General features: G+C 35.4%; 1 protein-coding gene and 1 long non-coding RNA gene across 2 annotated transcripts; both read left to right on the forward strand.

The window, feature by feature from the left end:
* Positions 1–7,384: 7,384 nt before the first annotated feature.
* Positions 7,385–9,739, forward strand: LOC148197838 (uncharacterized). Its single transcript, XR_015779980.1, has 2 exons — positions 7,385–7,753; positions 9,485–9,739. It is a non-coding gene; the product is annotated as an uncharacterized LOC148197838 (long non-coding RNA).
* A 4,079-nt stretch (positions 9,740–13,818) lies between these two features.
* Positions 13,819–16,070, forward strand: LOC148197839 (uncharacterized). The gene is made up of 2 exons (XM_088114954.1): positions 13,819–14,250; positions 14,959–16,070. The coding sequence occupies exons 1-2, from the start codon at positions 13,945–13,947 to the stop codon at positions 15,862–15,864; spliced, it is 1,212 nt and encodes a 403-aa protein (XP_087971080.1). The 5' UTR covers positions 13,819–13,944; the 3' UTR covers positions 15,865–16,070.
* The last annotated feature ends 4,953 nt before the right edge of the window (positions 16,071–21,023 follow it).

Here is a 21,023-nt window from a genome sequence, read left to right on the forward strand (position 1 = left end):
ATATGATCAAAATCACGACCCCCAAGAAAAAAGTATTGGGAAAGAAGAGTAACATCTATGGAAATGTTTTCCTTGAAGCCCTATGGTTAGTCACATCGTATAAGCTCAGTTTCGATTAAGGCCATGAGAAAAAAGATATGAATCCTACAAAGTAGACTAAAGTCAGACTTCACATCTAAACGTTACCTACTCTTATGAAGTCAACCTTTTTGTGTAACAATCATATTTTAAGAGAAGCTATATATAGAAGAAAGCTTGAAGAAAAGTTGTTGATGAAAAGTGCAAAAAAGATGACATGCAAAGAATAGAAACGTAAAAAGATAGAAAAGCTCAAAGTGTTCTTATATCGTCTGAAGCTCAATATTCTTTGAGAGAGAAATATTAGTGAAAGAGAGAAACACATTCAAGTGTCACATATTATATTGTTTTATGTTTCGGTTGGGTAGAGATCCCTTACTCAAAGCATTCAAAGTTGTTCACTCTATCCTCTACGCCACGTTGTTCTCTCTTCTTTCCTTGTCCTAGCCGTGGGGAGGGTGCCTGCAGAAGACACTCTGATGCACAAGTCAATGACTTTGCGTAATAATCTTGTAATAAAGATTAGTAATTAGAGTTAATTACCTGCCTTTTTCGTTTATAGATATTATATTGAGCTTACCATTAGGTCTGACTCATTTACTACCAATAAATGACATTATTCCTATTAATTATCAATCAATGACTATTATTCTCATTAATTGTCCATTAATAGCTATTATTGCTCAGATTACTTGTCATTATTGACTATTCCAAATCGGTCGGTCATTTCGTTGTGAAGGGTCGACCGCCTAATCTTTGGCTGACCGATGGTCATACAGTACAGAAGCCCTCCAAGCCCAAGCAAACTATTTGGAAGAGGTGTGTAGGGATTATTATGAGCTTAAGATAAGCCCCTCACGTTGTATTAAGGAGTCTATTTTCGATGCACTTTAAATCTTCATTCCTCTCTACTCTGAGCAGCGAACACTAAGAGTTACGAAAACCTTCCCTTGGTCGAAGAGGCTTAAGTGAGAGCTACAGAAGCGTTCCTCACCGAGTTGCAGACTTTAGGAGCTATGGAAGCATTAGGTCAAAAAGACTCAGGTGAGAGCTACGAAAACATTCCTCACCGTGTAGTGGACTCTAGGAGATACATAAGCGTTCCCTAAGTCAGAAAGACTCAGGTGAGAGCTACAGAAGCATTCCTCACCAAACGACGGACTCTAGGAGCTAAAAAGCGTTCCCTAGGTCAAAAATACTTGGGTGAGAGTTTACGAAGAACTCCTCACCGAGCAATGAGCTCCAATTGGCCAAGTGGTTTGTATGCAGAGTCTTGTCCTCTACACTGAAGAATAATAATTCGAATTTAAACGATCAAAAAAAAGTTAGACAATCAGACTAACACATTTATGACTTAAACAATTAATATTAGTGTATTTTGTTATAAGGCCGAACGACTAGGCGAGCGAGACCGTTCGGTCCTAGGTTGAACGTTTGAAGACAAAAATGATAAATCCATATTAGGATGTGTCATGGCCGAGATATTAACGATTAATGCTTGTGATCAAGCGGGAGAGAGACCAAGGTATGTCCGGGCTATATCCTGCACAAAAGAAAAATGGTCTACCATGACCTAAAACCATGGGATAGGAAGACTAACACATTTTCGAGCAATTAACATTGGAGCCTGTCCATGTTTAGATAATTGCATTAGGATGCGTTGAGACCAAATGGTCACAACCATTTGAAGACCCCATTCACGGAGGGTGCTTCTGGTGAGGGACTCCAATCACGAAGTCTTTCCTTTACTCAAGTCTTAGATGGACTATGTAAATTGTTTTACGATATCCCTTATCGTGTATGAATATTCCATCCGTAGATATGAACCTGAAAAGTAGCCTCAAAATACACAAGTCAAAGAGTAAAATTTTATCGCTTCTAGTTAATACAGAGATGACCATGTTTACATTAGAATGGAGACAAATAAGAAAGCATTCCCTCTGAAGTGCATTGAAAATCTTCCAGCATTCATTGTAGAATTTAAAATACCCTCTTTTTCATGAGGACAATAAGTGGTCAGTTCATCAATTAATTTATCATTTTTTTTTATTTTTTTTTGCACTTGAACATAAAGGTTATTTGGTAGATGGAGAGGAGGACGACTGTGCCGCCTATTCGAAAAATGCAGTTGCAGAGGAGCATGGATTAATCGTTGTTGAAGTACCAATTGAGAGTTATGTTGTCCATGTTGGGCACCAGGGCATATGAGTTAGGGTTGGCTTTGAGAAAGTCCTTAGCCAGGTCAANGTTCCGGGTGTCCGTTTTGGACGTTTCTTAAGTCGTTTTGGAGGTTTTGGACCCTTCCGGAACTGTTGGTGATGGTTTCAAAGCCATTTTCTTTGTCTAAGTATGAGTTACGGGGATTTGTATTGTTTAGTGGTTCTCTTGAGACTATTATTGTTTAGTAATGTGTATTGGATTGATTAATGTTGTTTGCTTAACAGATTTTTTATGCATGTGGAATGTTGGAATGTATAGTATGATGTGATTTATGTGGGAAGTATGTAAATGTATGAGGTATGTGGGATTTGTTGTGATAATATGGTGATATCTGGTTATTCATGATTTAGGTTAAGTTTCAAAGTAACAGTATAATTCATGGACGAAATTCCATGATCCTCAAGGAGAGGATACATGGTGGTGTTTTGGGGTTGTATAGAATGATTACATGGTAGCTCAGTTTTGGGGGTCATCCTGAAACTCCAATGGTCTTTCTTCTCACGTAGAGAGGATTGAACATGTGGTGAGGAGTAGCAGGAGGTCCTAGTCTTGGATGCTTCCATATGATCCAAGGTGAGTGATAACGGATTAACCTCGTGATTGTGGCCGGGCGGGAGTGCCCAGAGTTCCACCGGGCGGGAGTGCCTAAAGTTTCACAAGGCACTAGTGCCAAAGTTTCACCCGGTGGTAGTGCCAGGGCGGGAGTGCCCAAAGTTCCACCAGGCGGTAGTGCCAAAGTTTCACCAGGCGGTAGTGCCAGGGCGGGAGTGCCCAAGTTTCATAAGGCGGTAGTGCCAGGGCGGGAGTGCCCAAATTTCATAAAGCCACCACGAGTGCAAGACCCGCCATAGCTCGGTAATCATTCTAGTCCGGTCGAGTCGGTCTATAAAGCAACAAGTCGGGATTTAAAGTAACAAGTCTTGTGATGTCAGTTTGCCATGTTTGGATGAATGTTTACATGTCATGGGAGTGTGTAAAATATGGATCAATGAGTATGCTTTAATTGTTCGAATGATTGCATAAATTAACTGTGTTGTATGTATAACATGCTTTTTATATCTAGCTCACCCTTGCATTGTTTGTGTTATGTGCTGTTTGGGTATGTTTCTTTGGCGATGATCATCCACTTGGATGGGAGCAGATGTTGAGGAGGAAACTTTGGGAGCAGCTCTTGATGGAGACGGCAGTGCTACAGCTTAGATGACTAGTTCTTATTTCGTAAACTCGTTTTATTTGGAAGGATGTTTTGTGTATTTTAAGTTTTAAATTTTCCGTAATTCCCATAGAGAAATCCTAATACTCTAGTTGTCAATTCCGCTCTATTCTGAGGATGATTGTAATCCTTAATTACTCTTGACTGCTTTCCTATATTATGCATGATGATGTCTTTATTATATATGCATGATGTATATAATTGGGATGTCACATTAATGGTATCAGAGCAGTTCGTCCTTAGGATGACCTTTGTGTTATGGGTTTGCCGTGTCTTCTCTGTGAGGACTTGAGGGTAGATGGTATGATTTACCATTTCTTTCAAGTCTATATAGTAAGGTATATCTAACTAGAAGTTTTAAGAATAGAAAACGTCTTGATAAGAGTAATGAGGGTGCACACTCATGACTTTTACCATAGATGGTTTTCCTTTCTTAAATCTGAAGGTTTGAGGTAAGAATGAGTTAGAGTTTTAGTGTTGTTTCCTGTAGTAATTCCTGTCTTGCTCTTGCTTTTGTGGTAGTGTATTGTGCTCGATAGTAGTAGAGGAATGCATATTCAAGGGCAACTTGAGTTGTATACCTTTATTGGAATTGGTTTAAGCCTTTGAGACAAGTTCTTGTCTCGAAGATAGGAGTTAGAAGACTAAAAGTTAAGCTTCCGAGGACGAGTGAAGATATTGGAGTTTAGAAGTAATGTTATGGGTGAAGAAAATTTCAAGAAAACAAAGTCAGAAGATCTTATATCGTACGTTCGCAAGAAGTTTAGAGGTTAGATTTAGAAAAGCTTTGGATAAGCATGGTTGTAACAAGGTTTGAAAAATGAGTTGGGTTTAGTATATCAGTGACGTCAGCAGTCAGAAGAAAGGGAAGTGTGGGCGAGAAATGGGGTGACGTTACGAGAGATTGGTAACATGAATCTAGGTATTAGTGATGGTTGGAATCTGAATAAGCAGGTGGTGGATGACCTAAAGTTTAAGTTAAGAAAGGAATAGGAAATTCTATAGTGGATTAAGGGGAACAAGTATCAAGAAGGAAGTAGAAGGAGAATATTTCGAGAGGCAGTCAGATAAGGCAGAACATGAGGTCTTTGAAGAAGAATGATGTATTGTTAGGGTCTTAAGTGAAAAATTTGAAGGAGATGATCAAGTTTTCTCAACAAGTGAATGATTCAGAGTCAAGTTTAGTTGGATGTTTCAAGATTAGTAGTTCACCCAGAAGAAAGGTTTGAGCATAGGCTAAGATGAAAGGTTTCAAATGATGAAGACAAAGGTATGTCTCTGTCAATCAGTGTCTTGAGACAAGACCTCCTAGATGATGATGGTTGCTTCTTAGCGTTATCACCTGTGGAAGCGACTCAAGTTCCAAATCATGCGGCGCAGGAGAAGAAGGTAGTGGCGTATGCATCAAGACAACTCAAGGTTCATGAGAAGAAATAACCCACTCATGACTTGGAGTTGGGAGCTGTAGTTTTTGCCTTGAAGATTTGGAGACACTACCTGTATGGTGCGCAATTTCAGGTGTTCAGTGATCATAAGAGCCTGAGATATCTCTTTGATCAGAAGGAACTTAATATGAGGCAAAGGCGATGGATGGAGTTCCTTAAGGATTATGACTTTGATCTTTTATACCATCCTGGGAAAGCCAATGTAGTGGCAGATGCATTGAGCAGAAAGGCAGTACATATGTCTTCATTGATGATCAGAGAATTAGAACTGGTAGTAAGTTTCAGAGATTTGAGGTTACAAGTAGAATTTGAAGCTGACAGCATCAGATGCAGTAATTTGGTGGTATCCAATGACTTGTTGAGGAATGTTAAAGAAGAGCAGTCGAAGGATATTGAACTTCAGACGTCAGCTAGATTGATTGGAACTGAACAAGGAAAAGATTTTTGCCTTGGGGACCGACGGTATTTTGAGATTCAAAAGCCGAGTCTGTATCCCTAGCAGCTCAGGATTGAAGAAGTTAATCATGGAAGAAGGTCACAAAAGCCATTTTAGCATGCATCCAGGTATGACGAAGATGTATCAAGATCTCAAGAAGTCCTTCTGGTGGTCGGGTATGCAGAGGGACATGGCACAGTTTGTGGCTTCTTGCTTAATTTGTCAAAAGGCAAAAGTGGAACATTAAAGACCTGGAGGTTTGTTGCAACCGTTGGAGATTCCAGAGTGGAAATGGGATAACATCGCGATGGACTTCGTTACCCATTTGCCACGCACTATTCGGAAGCATGATGCAATATGGATAATAGTGGACCGATTGACCAAGAGTGCTCACTTCTTGGCAATTGATTTGAGAATGTCTATGACAAAGTTGGCTCAACTATATGTTAAGGAGAAGAAAGGTTTTAGAACAGATGATAAAGGGTGGTTGTAGTATAAGTTGTTAAAGAGGGTATCGAGAATGATCAGAGAAGTTTGGGTTGGTTGAGATGTTTAGAGTTATGAAGTTGCATGTTGTGATAGAGTTAATTTTCTTTGGATATGGTTTTATGGTGATGTTTAGTGTTCGGCTGAGTTTGATTTATTTTGACGACTCCGAGTTGAAGAGGACAATCCTTGAAGAAGTGGAATTCACTTTGGAGTGGGGTCTTAGGCAACACCTGCGTCCGAAATTTTTGGGTGGTTCCTGTTTAAGTCGTGTAGTGCAAGAGGAAGATGGAGGTTGAGTTAGAGCAAAAATATTTGGACTCAGTATAATCATAGGGAGAACTACAAGGTTGGAGAATCACAAAAGAGAAATAGAGGACATGTTGGCATAGTCTAGTGCAAGTCTTAACAATCAGGAGTGATTTCAGGCATGGTCGTTTTGTAGAGTAGGAAACAATGTTGAGGAAATGGAATGACAAGGCTATTATGCAAGGGAAGAGTTTTCAGGGTTTTGTAAGGCCGTATAGAAGTTCTGAAACAGGTTCTTCGAGGGTGATCATTTGCTGATTACAGTTGTCAGGAAGGAAGTGTTCTTTTAAGTAAATTGGTGAGTAAGGAAGTATAAGGATCAGAGTAGCGCAGCAGATGATGGTGAGCATGTTATTGTCAGTAATAGGTATTCATGAAGAGCTTTCAAAATTGTGGATTGGTGGTTTGTGAGGGACGAGTTTTTAAACAGTATTGGTGTTGTTATATGAGCATGAGTCGGGAGTGTTGGTAATCTTCAAGAGTCAGAAGTGAGTTTAGGTGTGAAAGAAACGTGTATCAGGTAGGGAAGATAAGTGAGCCTTCGGTTGCAAGCTACAGGGTCAACTTTAAAGTGAGAAAGTATTAATGGCTTTGGAATGGGAAGAGTGGGACAATGGACGAAGGAGACGATTTGAGTTGTGGTTTGAGTTATAGTGGCAATCTAGAGGTAAGGTTATGTTAACAGACGATCAAGAATAAGTATCCGTTGCTGAGAATAGATGATTTGATGGATCAACTACACGGAGCTACAGTATTCTCTAAGATTGATCTGAAGTTGGGCTATCATCAAATCTTAAGTGAAAGCGGATGATGTGCAGAAGACGGCGTTCAGGTCTAGATATGGTCACTACGAGTATGTGGTTATGCCGTTTGGCGTGACTAATGCTCCAGCCAATTTCATGGACTATATGAATCGAATTTTTAGACCTTCTTGGACAAGTTTGTGGTAGTATTTATAGATGACCTACTTGTCTATTCTAAGACACGAGAAGAACATGAAGAACACCTTAGTGCAGTACTTGGAGTACTGAGAAAAAGAATATTGTATGCTAAGTTGGCTAAGTGTAAATCTTGGACGGTAGAGTAGGAAACTCTACCGGGAGTTAAAGGACGAGATAAAAGAAACTTACTTGTTCCGGTAGACTTAATTTTCGAGGACGAAAATTTTTTGTTGTTGGGGAGAATGTAAGACCCGTAAATTTTGGGAATGGTGGGGACATGGTGGGCACCACTTTTTCATTTATTGGGCTGCATTATTGAAGGGGAAGGGAGGAAGCTGAGAAAAGGGGGTGTCTTCATTTTGGCATGGGAGAGGGAGCGAGAAAGCAGCCCGAGGAAGGGAGCCTTCCTTCCTCCATTTCCAGCCGTCCAAAGAACACCATGGGAAGCTGTACCAACTTCGGAAGGGCTGAGAGGAGGAGCTGGGATGGGCATCTGGTGAGAATGGAGTCTTTTGCAGTAAGATCTGGGAGAGGAAGTGAAGAATTGTGGAGGATGCAAAGAGATCTTGATCTGCACGTTTGGAGGAAGATGGATCACAAATTTTACAAAGAAAGTCTTCAAGAGGTAAGGGGAGCTAGATCTTTTTCTATGGGTTGTATGAACAATACATGTGTTGATCTTTGTGTTACTATGTTGTTTGGATTGAAATTGTGCTTTTGATATTTGTTGTATGAACTGTATGCTGGAAATTGTGACTGTGGATGTGGTTGGACTGAGATGATATTTGAGATTGGTGTGTTGATGTATGTATTCTGTTGAAGGGGTGATCAAATGGAAGGTAAGGAAAGTATACACTGTTTTGAACAAGCTGATAGAGTTTTGGGTCACTTTGAGAGGAAGTGAGGTAGTGATTTTAGGAAGTAAGGATTTTGAGTACATGTGGGTTATTGGGATATCTTAGGTAAGTCATTTGTGACTTGTTAGAGTCATCAAACTGATCAAAACAGGTGCAAAATGGTTGCTGTCAACTGGTATGGGGCTGGACGACTTCTGGTTCGCGCCCGGCGCCCCCGGTGGCGCCCAGGCGCGAGAGTCTCGCAGAAAGTCGCGCCCAGCGCCCCTCTTGTGGCGCCCGGGCGCGAGGTGTTCGCAGAAAGTCGCGCCCAGCGCCCCTTTTTGGCGCCCGGGCGCGAGGTGTTAGGAAAAAGTGACTTTGTCTTTGTTTTTGATAGTTTTTGGGGTTCCGGGTGTCCGTTTTGGACGTTTCTTAAGTCGTTTTGGAGGTTTTGGACCCTTCCGGAACTGTTGGTGATGGTTTCAAAGCCATTTTCTTTGTCTAAGTATGAGTTACGGGGATTTGTATTGTTTAGTGGTTCTCTTGAGACTATTATTGTTTAGTAATGTGTATTGGATTGATTAATGTTGTTTGCTTAACAGATTTTTTATGCATGTGGAATGTTGGAATGTATAGTATGATGTGATTTATGTGGGAAGTATGTAAATGTATGAGGTATGTGGGATTTGTTGTGATAATATGGTGATATCTGGTTATTCATGATTTAGGTTAAGTTTCAAAGTAACAGTATAATTCATGGACGAAATTCCATGATCCTCAAGGAGAGGATACATGGTGGTGTTTTGGGGTTGTATAGAATGATTACATGGTAGCTCAGTTTTGGGGGTCATCCTGAAACTCCAATGGTCTTTCTTCTCACGTAGAGAGGATTGAACATGTGGTGAGGAGTAGCAGGAGGTCCTAGTCTTGGATGCTTCCATATGATCCAAGGTGAGTGATAACGGATTAACCTCGTGATTGTGGCCGGGCGGGAGTGCCCAGAGTTCCACCGGGCGGGAGTGCCCAAAGTTTCACAAGGCACTAGTGCCAAAGTTTCACCCGGCGGTAGTGCCAGGGCGGGAGTGCCCAAAGTTCCACCAGGCGGTAGTGCCAAAGTTTCACCAGGCGGTAGTGCCAGGGCGGGAGTGCCCAAGTTTCATAAGGCGGTAGTGCCAGGGCGGGAGTGCCCAAATTTCATAAAGCCACCACGAGTGCAAGACCCGCCATAGCTCAGGTAATCATTCTAGTCCGGTCGAGTCGGTCTATAAAGCAACAAGTCGGGATTTAAAGTAACAAGTCTTGTGATGTCAGTTTGCCATGTTTGGATGAATGTTTACATGTCATGGGAGTGTGTAAAATATGGATCAATGAGTATGCTTTAATTGTTCGAATGATTGCATAAATTAACTGTGTTGTATGTATAACATGCTTTTTATATCTAGCTCACCCTTGCATTGTTTGTGTTATGTGCTGTTTGGGTATGTTTCTTTGGCGATGATCATCCACTTGGATGGGAGCAGATGTTGAGGAGGAAACTTTGGGAGCAGCTCTTGATGGAGACGGCAGTGCTGCAGCTTAGATGACTAGTTCTTATTTCGTAAACTCGTTTTATTTGGAAGGATGTTTTGTGTATTTTAAGTTTTAAATTTTCCGTAATTCCCATAGAGAAATCCTAATACTCTAGTTGTCAATTCCGCTCTATTCTGAGGATGATTGTAATCCTTAATTACTCTTGACTGCTTTCCTATATTATGCATGATGATGTCTTTATTATATATGCATGATGTATATAATTGGGATGTCACATAATGCATGAACGATAAAGTGCTTCGATGCTTATATACCTTATTCTTGATATTTGTGCAGTTCACAAAAGTACAAAAGACTTTATCATAATCACTACACACAGGAAAAATACGTTGAGAGGTATAAAGAACATTATGGGTATGTTTCCCTTGAAGACTTCTACTCTAACACATCATACAAGCTACGTTTTGCTAAAAGCTATGACAAAGCATTGTACCTCTACAAAGTAGACTTGAGTTTGACTTCTCACCTAAAAAGGTCATTTCTCAAGAAAAGCTATAAATAAATGGAAGTTTGAAGAAAATATAAGAAGGATAATATAATGAACTTGTGAACATTCATACAAGCTTATTGTTGCTCTACATCGTCTGAACTAAATTTTCTAAGAGAAATAACCATAGAAAAATCTCAGATTTTATTATATTGCCTGTATCCTCTCCTTGATAGTTATCATCTATATTTTCTCTTAACACTCATTGTGTTGTACATTATGAAGAGAATCAAAACACTTGATGTTTAGCTCAGTTGAGTTAAACACTCTAGACAATTGTCTAGGATTGAACCAAAATGGTTAAAATACTTGTATACTAAGAGTGATTAAACTTAGACTAGTTGTGTTGACTAGGTGAACCATGAGTGATGCTAATACTCGTTGTAAACCTAAAGAGATAAAACTTGTGTAATATTTTTGAAGATTAGTGAAACCCCTTAAGAGTTCTTAAGGGATAACTGGACGTAGCTCAGGTTGAGTGAATCAGTATAAAATTTATGCTTTATTGTTTTGCTTCTTCAAACATTTTCCTTAAAACTATTTTTAAAGACAATCGTCTAAACATATATTTTGACTATCAATCTTTTGAAAACCTATCAGATGTTGATTTGCGAAAAATTTTAAAAATACTATTCAACCCCTCCCCCTAGTGTTTTCTTGTGATTTTACATTCCTTGTCAAAAGAGTGAAGGCGCTAACCATGTGGGCAATTTATTTTTCAAGAAAGTGGTAAGACTACATGCCATTTCAAGGAGCATTACATCCGATAGAGATGTAAAAATTGTAAGCCATTTTTGGAAGGTATTGTGAGGTAAGTTAGGTATAAAACTTCTCTTCTCTAAAATGTGTAGTCCTCAAAGATATGGATAAATCAGAGTGGTAATCAAACTCTTTTTCAACTCCTTGGATGATTTATAAATAAAAATTTGTGAACTTTGGAGGAATGGATACCTCATGTGGGATTTGGTTATAATAGGATAGTTCATTCTACTACTTGTATGTCTCCATTTGAGGTAGTCTATGGTTTTAACTCACTAAGTCCCTTCTATTTGTTGCCTTTTTCCTAATATTGATTTTATGACTAACAAAGATAGTCTTGTCAAAGCTAATTTTTTTTAGTAACTTGCATAAGGAAGTGAAGGCACAAATTGAAAATAAAACGAAGAAACTGGCTTCTAAAGCTAAGTAAAGGAGGAAGAAGATGAAGCTTGAACCCAAAGATTGGGTGTGGGTACACCTTAGGAATGAAAGGTTTCCTTCCAAAAGGAAATCTAAGCTCCTTCCTAGAGGAAATCTAAGCTCTTTTCGAAAAGAAATCTAAGCTCCTTCCTAGAAGAGATTGACCTTTTCAAGTTCTTAAGAGAAATAATGATAATGCTTACATTTTGATCTACCTAATGATTATGGAGTAACTTACAGTTTCAACATTAATGACTTGTATCCGTTTGATGAAGGTACTAATTTGAGAAAAAATTCACTTTAAGAAAGGAATGATAAATTACTATCCATTGATTCTATAGAAGAAGAACTTGAGGAAGAGTTATTGCAATTCAAAAGACCTAACAAGGTCAATAAGCAAACATTTAGAAGAACAAATCTTCTCGAGATTCATGATGTTCCATGAAGATTGTAATTCAAAGGACATGAAGATCATGGCTTGGAGTACAATTATAGAATAGTTTAGACAATTCAAAGTATTTGTAATTTTCTTATAATTTTTAAGTAGGCTGTTTCTGTTTTTAAATTTTTAAGTTATTTTTGGATATAATGTGTTTGGGTTTTCTTTTAGGGTTTCTTATGTGGGTTAAGCATTTGTGGCTTTATATAGGGATAACAAATACATATTGGTTGGTCAATAAATGAATTTTGAATTCAATAAGAGAGAATTCTCTTGGTTCTTGTCATAGAACTTTAATTCTTATCAAAGATAGACTTCTTAGTAAAAAATCTTCATTGACTCATTAATCTACTAGATTGTGATGTCCTAACTCTGGTTCTTATCAAACATGAAAATCTTTGTAGTGAATCTTCATTGACTCATCAATATGCTAGATTGTTATGTCCTCGTCTTAATCTTAATTTCACGTTCTTCTCTGATTTATTTTTGTTTATCTCTTAAGGATTCAAATTTAAAAACAATATTATTTTTTTCTATCCCATTTACAAACAATATTATTTTTTCCTGGATAGAATCGTATCACTAATATTAGATTTCCTTGCACTACACCTTCACTTTGCAATTCCTTCACCCTTTGCACTGCCTTAATTTTCGAGAGCTTCAACTGATGCACTCTATTTTGGTTCATAGATTCCTCACAACCAATGTTGTATGTCATAGTTTCCTCACGCCTAATAATCCTTTAAAAGGAATAAGTGTCATAAGACAGTGTCTCACCAAATCAAGCCATAAGTACAATTTTAAATAACAATCTATAAGCATGACTTTGGCAACAACATCTAAGTTTCTTGTATTACATCACAAATTGCGACCACATTTATAATCAACTTTTAACAATATCCAATATTACAATATTATCTAAACCGAATGCATGTGAAAAGCATAATGAATTCTACAATGATTTTTCATTTTAGATTTTACAATCCGACATATGTATTTCACGATAATCCATAATATATAAAAAGTATAAAAGATTGAGATACCAACATTTATTTAGTGTTAATAAAAATTATCTTGGTAAAATAGAATAAATTAGACTCAAAACTAATGATGTTTTCTGGAATTGTATTTTTGTATAAAATTCCACACAAATTTTCTTTTCATTTTAATAAAATTATACTTTCACCAAAGTAGTACCTTCTAAGTTGAAAAAAAGAACATTATATTTTTTAATTGAATTTTTATTATTTAATTATTTTAAGGTGATATGAATATTATTTCATATAATCATTTTAATGTCTTCATATTCGAAAAAAAATGATATTAACGCCTTACATTTTTTAAAACGTGCAAAGAGAAAAATAAAATAATCAAGTTATTCAATTAACAAAAAATTAAAAAACATAACTTATTTAAAAAATATAAAATTTTTAAATACTTAATAGACAACAAGTTTAATAAAAATTTAATTAAAAATATTTAAATTTATAAAAACTTAAAATTTAATTAAAATTAAAAAATGTAGAAAATATTATATATAGAACATGATGCTAAATAAAAATGTACGATTTCTTTAATTTTAGGTTTAATTGCTTCCTTTGTCCCCAGTTTGGTTGAATTGTGTCAAATTCATCCTCATTTTTAAAAAAGTTTCATTGTCGTCCTCACGTGGTATAAAAGTGTCAATTGAATCCAAACATAGAAAAAATTTGTGTCAAAGTAGTTATTTTTCCTATATCTCTGTGTCTTCCTTTCATATGTCACTTCTCTGGAGCTATGAAAAGCCTTAAATTGGATAAGGTAAAATGAATATCTGTACTTGATTGTATGAAAGGAAGACACAGATATATAGGAAAAATGACTACTTTGACACAAATTTTTTCTATGTTTGGATTCAATTGACACTTTTACACCACGTGAGGACGACAATGAAACTTTTACACCACGTGAGGATGACAATGAAACTTTTTAAAAAATGAGGATAAATTTGACACAATTCAACCAAACTGGGGACAAAGGAAGCAATTAAACCTTAATTTTATTATTTAAAATGTTTTGTTGAGTGTATACCACCGTGAAAGGGCTAATAAAATAGTTTCAAAAAGAAAAAAAAAAATACATAAAAGGGTAATGTAATGATTTAGTTGAAACCATGGCCATTGCGTGAGAAGCATCCCAAAGACTTCCGAGTGACGCCAATAATACCCTTGCCTTTTCTCCCTTCTCTCCCTCTCACCCTTTATAAACAGATTTCTGTGTACGATTTGGTGACTCACTGCAACGGCATGGAGGATAGTTTCAGAGTGCGAGTAGAGAGAGCCTTTGGTTCTCTTCCAATACCCTCTTCTTCTATCAACTCTCTGTGGTCTCTCACCGAAGACGAAATCGATAACGCACGCTCCAAACGAACCCTCCAACCCCAACCCTACCCTTTTTCCAGTTCGCGGGTTCAGCCGGAGGACCTAGACGATCTTGAAGACGACGACGTCGACGAAGAAGCACCACGTGGACCCTCTAAACCCCCCGATTACGATGATGAACAGTGGCAGATTAGGTCTGGTATTGGCCAAGATTGCACCCTCGATTACGAGGTATATATACCATTCATCCCTCTTTATTCTTTTCCCCCAATAATATTTTATCATGAACTAACATTATGCAGTTATAATTTTAATTCAATCAATTTGATGATGAAAATTGCTTCTTTTTTTCCTTTTTGAAAAAAAAAATCATTTAGACCTGCGATGAAGGAAAGCTTTTTCCTTTTAATTTGGGTTTACTATCCCTCTTTTTTGTGTGTGAGGAAATTGTCTAGGAAGAAGATTTAAATATATTGAAGAGTCTGTTACTGTTACCACTTAGTCCCCCCATGGGTTCACTGTTGTTCCACCTTAACTAGCTGTTGTTCCACCTTAACTAGTGGTCTCTAAATTTGAGGGTTTTTTGGTTTAATGTGAAAATTTGTGTAGGAAGATGAGTTTATTGAAGAGTATATTATGAAGGTGATGGACTAAGATTGTATACTTAAATTTCATATATAATGAAACACGTGGATCTAATCGGATGGGGTTGTTTCATTTTAGTTAAATGGTTTTGTGTTTGAACCCATGGTATGCCTGCACCAAATTCCTTTTATTGTGGTTGTTATCATTTGTGTAAGCAAATATATAATTAAACTTGAGAAGGGCTATCTGTTTTTTCTCTGTGATTGTTGTTTTTGTTGTCAGTTTTTGTTACCAGTTTTTCACTGTCAAAGTTTGGATTGGAAAAGAAAATTGAGTGAATCACACTTTATGTAGGAAGAGGAAGATCAATATGACAAACAGGCTATTGGGAAAGAGGATTCGGGTGATCGTGTGTACATGAAGGATGTAAAGGACGATGGAGTTGAGATTAGTTCTAGCAGTGTTTTCCCCACCTCGTTTAGAGATTTTGTGCGAGATCCGCGTGCAAATCATTTGGCTGCAAGGATTAGGCTGAAGCAGGATGATGAAGCCGCTAAAAAGATTGATGCTCTACATGTCTCTGAGAAATCCACACCAGACGTAGGCAGTGGCGGAGATGTTACTAATCCCAAGTCAATTTTGAAGAGTAAGGATAATTCTGGGGAGTCCAGGCCTCAGAAACGGGTTCGGTTTGACCCTGAATGTGATGATAAAGATAATTATGATGATGATGGGCACGAAGAAGCTAGGGATGTTCGCATGAAGACCTCTTCAATGGAAGAGGTTCCTGCTTCGGACCAGTTGTCAAAGTCACAAGAATTTAATTTAGCAGTTCCGGATTACATTCGAAATCCTTCCAGATACACTCGATATACCTTTGATGATTCTCCTAGTGAAATGGATGACAAATCAAACAAGGAAGCATACATGAGCTTCCTTTCGCAGTTGAATAAGGGAACTGCATCTCAAGCGGATGATGTTCTGGATGATCTTCCATCTGTGACCTTTATATCAAAGAAGAAATCCGGTGATTCCTGTATGCGTGACAGTGAGATGGTTTCAAAGCACAAGCTTGATGATGGCGCCGTGAATAGAATAAGCTTCCCTGTTGGCATTGCTGCTGGTGACTCTGAAAACAGTGACGTTTCTGCAATGGAGGAGGATGAACAAGAAGTTGGGGATGTTAAAAAGAGCATGCAGAAGTTCAACCGCAAGTACAGGAAGAAAACCCAAGAGGAGTTGGAGGAGCCAATTGTGTAATATGATGTAGTTAGTTAAGAAACCTGTGTTATTTGCCATAATCAGACTTGTACCTTTTCCCCCTTTGTGTCTCTCAGACTAATGGTCCCATTCATACATTTGTTGAACGACATCATGCGCCTTCAGTTTCTGGATGGATAACTGCTGTAGATGTAAACTTTAACTCAAGCTTTATAACAAGAGGTAAAGATTAAGATGTGTTAAAATATTCGTATGTTTAAGAGTATCAAATGCTGAAGAGTTGCCCGTAATTTTCATTTGGTTTAATTCGTTAATTTCAATCTGTTTCGCTGAGTTTATAATGTGGCATGTTACAATTACGTTTTTAGGTTGTATATCACAATTGTATGCAAGAATTAAAAGCATGTGTGTAAAGTTGAATCACGACAATGGGACCCTCAGACAGGAATTGTGTCATTTATTTCCTACAATGGAGTAAAAGACTGTCACTTCTTTCACCCCAATTATTTCTTCTGCACCTCCCCAATAATTTTAATATCCACTGAAAAGAGAAAACACGTGCACCTCCCTCGCAGTCTAACCTCACAGTTAGGCCGCCGCTGTAACCGCTGTTTGGTGGGTGTTGTACAGAGGTCGAGTTGAATGAGATGCTGAGGGACATTCTGGTGGGTTATTTTGTGGACCGTTCTGAAACGTTTCTTCGAATTCAGAAATATGTTTTGGCTTATTAAAATTTATAATTAACATAAATTATATAATTTAAAACAAAATTTCATTCTTATTTTATTGAGAAACTCAATTACAAATATATCTTATTGAAAACAAAAACTTAAGTTTAAACACTATACCAAATGTCTCGTTATTCATCTCCCTAACATCATATATCTTCCTCACCTGTATTAAATATGTTTCCGTATAATAGATAGAATAACTTTTCAAAGAAGAAAAAAATACAAACTCAAACAACAATTTAAATATAGTCGAATTTTCAAAACATGTCATTAGAACAATTTATATAATCATAAGTTAACTCAATGTTAGGAGTCAATTTGTAACTCTTGCATGCATCTTACTAATACAAGTATCATTTTTTATTACTTTCTTTAGAGGCCTTGACATATACAATTATCACATTCCATTACTTCCCTTGAGAGCCTTGACGAAGTATATAGGTGTCACTTCTCATTATTCTCCTCGAGAGTCTGGCCAAGTTCACCTCTAGTACAACTACGTAGAGTTACCTTTCATCACCTTTTGCTAAGTCACCACATATAAACACGCAAGAAGACAATAAAAGAAAAAATGTAAACTCCTCTTATCTTTTACTCTTCACTTCTTTCTTCTTTCCCATAAAAACTCAACCTCTTTTAAGACTTTCTCCCTTCTTCCTTAACTTGCCATTGTTTATATTTAAACACTCTAGCTTAACTTGCCATTGTTTCTATTTAAACTATCTACCTAGACTTTGTTCTCTTATATATTTATAAGTCTAATATTTTCAAGGAAAATACAATATTTTATTTTCACTTATTATTATCTAACAAAAATATATAATTATATTTAATAATATCTTAAGATATCTTTTAATTTATAACAATATAATAATATCCAAGATTATCAACTCATATACAACAATATCTAAACTATCTTTCCTAATTGAATAATTATTCACAAAATCTTATTTCTTAGAAAATCTTTTACAAATAAAATAAATCCTTTATATTATAATTAACAAACCGTTTTATTTTTTACTTAAAATATTTAACCATATTTATATTTTTTTTAATTATTAAAATTTCCATTCAAGATATGTGATAGGGAGGTTAGTAAAGAAATTGAAGTTTGATGACAATTTTGCATTTTATATAGTATGACACATACATTATGTGTACAATCGAGAAAAATTGAAATTGGTAACAGTGGCAAAATGGGCCAACCTAGCTTGTTTAAGCCAACCCAATATTGCCCCTCTAAAAATGGGCGAGGTCAAGCTGGTGTGCCAGTTGAAAACAGGTTAAACTTTACAACTCGACCTGGTGATAAGTGTCCCATTTAAGTGAATTTTAAGATAATTTTGACACATCTTGTTTTGATTTTGTTTATCTTATGCTTAATTCACCTGTATTTAATTTGCTTTTCAATTCTTGATATCAATAAAGAATCAAATGAAAAATGAACAAAATAGAGGAATTTTAAGCAATTTCTGGCAAACTGAATTTGGTGCGGCTTCAACATGAAACTTAAGGCTTGAGCCACATGAAGAAACCCACCTTAGAGGAAATCCTCAAGCATTGCATCTGAGGCTAGGTCATAAACAATCCTTCCCATAGAAGTTATCTCTGGGGCTGCAATACAAAAGCATGGGGCTTAAACCATAGAGGAAATCCATGTTGGAAGGAAACCTTTGTAATTGTAGCCATGACATCATCGCTGAAGCCACGCCCTGGACAATTTATAAATACAAACCTCATGTCCTTATTTTAGGCATTGAGTGGATGATCAAATATGTAATAATAGAGTAAGAATGAGTTTGTGAGGCTTGAGAGAGATGCTTCCATTGTAAATCTTATGTTTAGATGCTGTTAGGATTACATTGCAATATTTATGAGTAGTTGAACTCTCTTGTGTCGAGGTTGGATGTAATCAATTTTAATTCTTTGTACTTCTACTTCTTGGATATTTATTTATGCTTTCATTCAATCCGTTTATGAATTAGTTTGTGCTTTTTGTTAGATGAACTGATCACTTGCCTTATTTCATTAGCTTGGGATTGAGTAGGAATTGATTCCAAGTTGTGGTCCCACCAATTCTTCTCGTATTTTTAGATGCTAGGAATAGATCTAAGGCTCTAGTTGGTTATAAAGTCTTGATCTTAGTGCAAGTGATTCATTTAAGCAGTCAATGAGGAATCAAACATAAGTTCGATGAACTTAGACTCTAGGTGTTAAGAATGGACCTGGAGTGGTGCATGAGTACATAGACAATATCAATAGTGGTGCACTGGAAGAGGATGGGATGAAATCCACTCATAGCCTCTACTTCACTCAATCTATATAATATATACTATTATCAATATTTTTCAAATACAAAATCCCAAAAGAAAAATTACCAATATGCTTGTTAAATCCCACTAGATAGGATAACCTCATTCTATTGTACTACAAATGACTTGGTACACTTGCCAATTGGGCTCAATTAAATAAATCTTTTAAAACTTGATATTATGTGGTTTTATGGATTTTTGGGCTTAAACCTAATGAACATAAAAATTACAATCCAAGATTACCCCATTAATATTTTGGATGTGGTTAACGGATATTTAGTTCAAGTATTTGGTAGTTCTAACCATTATTTTTGTATGTAGATATCTTGTAAATATTGGATTTGTATAGTTGTAAAGTTTCATTTTTTTTACTTTTGTATAAGTTTTGTTTTCATTTTCTATTTTGCTCACACAAATATTTTAGTTTTATGTTTTTCTCTCAAACCAGAGGAAAGTTAAAAGATATATATTTGTATTTTTGTTTGGAATGTTATGTATTTTCGACTGTTTGTTGAAAGAAAAATTCTACATAAAATATGCTCTTTAATTAAAATATGACAACTCGAATCTCTACTGATTGTTTGATGTATAAATTTCTTTACAGTTATTCAATTGAGTTGATTATTTTTTTTATTCAATTTTATTTAATTTGAATGTAAATTCCTAATTTTTGGAGGTATTTGGAAGGTGCAATTTAATTCTGAAAACACCAAACAAATTGCAGATGACTTGTAGAGGGTTACTCTTTACACCACCTCCTATTGCTCCCTGCACCACAACATTTTTTAAAAATTTCAAAACAAACCTTTATATTTTAAAAAATCCTACACTTCCACTTCTTTTTTCAACGAATATGCCACATCCATTAACGGATGTGTCCACATCAGTTTAAGCATTATAATTTTTTTTTAGTTTTTAGTTAATTAATTTATTGTATTAATAATAATTATTTAATTAAATTAAATTAAAATTAATTTACAAAATATATTATATTAATCTATAAATTAATTAAAATATATTATTTAAATAAACTAAAAATTAAAAAAAAAACTTAAACGGATATGACCCGGATGTAGCACATCCATTTATTATAATAAATTAAAAAATTTTATAATTAATTAAATTAATAATTATTATTTAATTAATTAAATAAAATTAATTTATTACGTAATTATATATAAATTAATTTTATTTTATAAAATAATTATTATTAATTTAATTTATGTATTATTTTTTAATTAATTATTTAAATATTTTTTATATAATTACCTAAACGGACGTGCAATCTTTTCTTTATTATTTTTTTTTAGTTTTTAGTTTATTATATTTTAACATAATATATAAATATTATTTAAAATGTTTTAAATTTATTACATAATTATATATAAATTAATTTTATTTTATTTAATAAAATAATTATTACTAATTTAATTTATGTATTATTATTTAATTATTTAATTAATTATTTAAATATTTTTTATATAATTACTTAAACGGATGTGTCACGTTAAGGTTTTTTTTAGTTTTTAGTTTATTAATTTATTTTATTTTGAATTAATATCGAAATATTATTTAATTTTTTTATATTTTAAATTAATTTATAAAGTCTTAATTTTTTTTTGTTTTTTTATAATATATTATGTAAATAAAAAATATTATTAAAATAAAATCTAAAATAAAAACAAAAAACTAAAATATAAAAAAAAAGTTAAAATATGTAAACGGATGTCAACATCCGTTCACAGATGTCAACATCCGTTGAAGGTGAAACAGATGTTCACATTCATTTTATAGCAAGGGTAAATTGGGTATGGGGTGGTGTAAGGAGCATTTGGTGGTGGTGGATGGAGCAACACTCTGACTTGGACCTTTGCTACTTGTTTGATAATAACTTTCAGGGTGTTGCTCCCTCCACCACCCCAAGTGCTTCTGCACCTCCCTATTATTTTCTTTTATTCTAAAAATATTCTACATCTCCCCACTATTTTCTTTTATTCCAAAAATATCCTACATCTCCCCACTATCCTCAACAATCTTTCTCTTTTTCTCTCTGCAATAATGGAGCATTCATATGGCTTATATTTAAAATTGTGATATATTAGGAAACTTCAATATTAGTGCTTTTACCACTTCCATTTTATAAACTTAAAAGTTA

The sequence above is a fragment of the Vigna umbellata genome, chromosome 5, assembly GCF_029865625.1.
Source record: "Vigna umbellata cultivar VRB3 chromosome 5, Vumbellata_1.0, whole genome shotgun sequence".
In the NCBI taxonomy this organism is placed as follows: Eukaryota; Viridiplantae; Streptophyta; class Magnoliopsida; order Fabales; family Fabaceae; genus Vigna; species Vigna umbellata.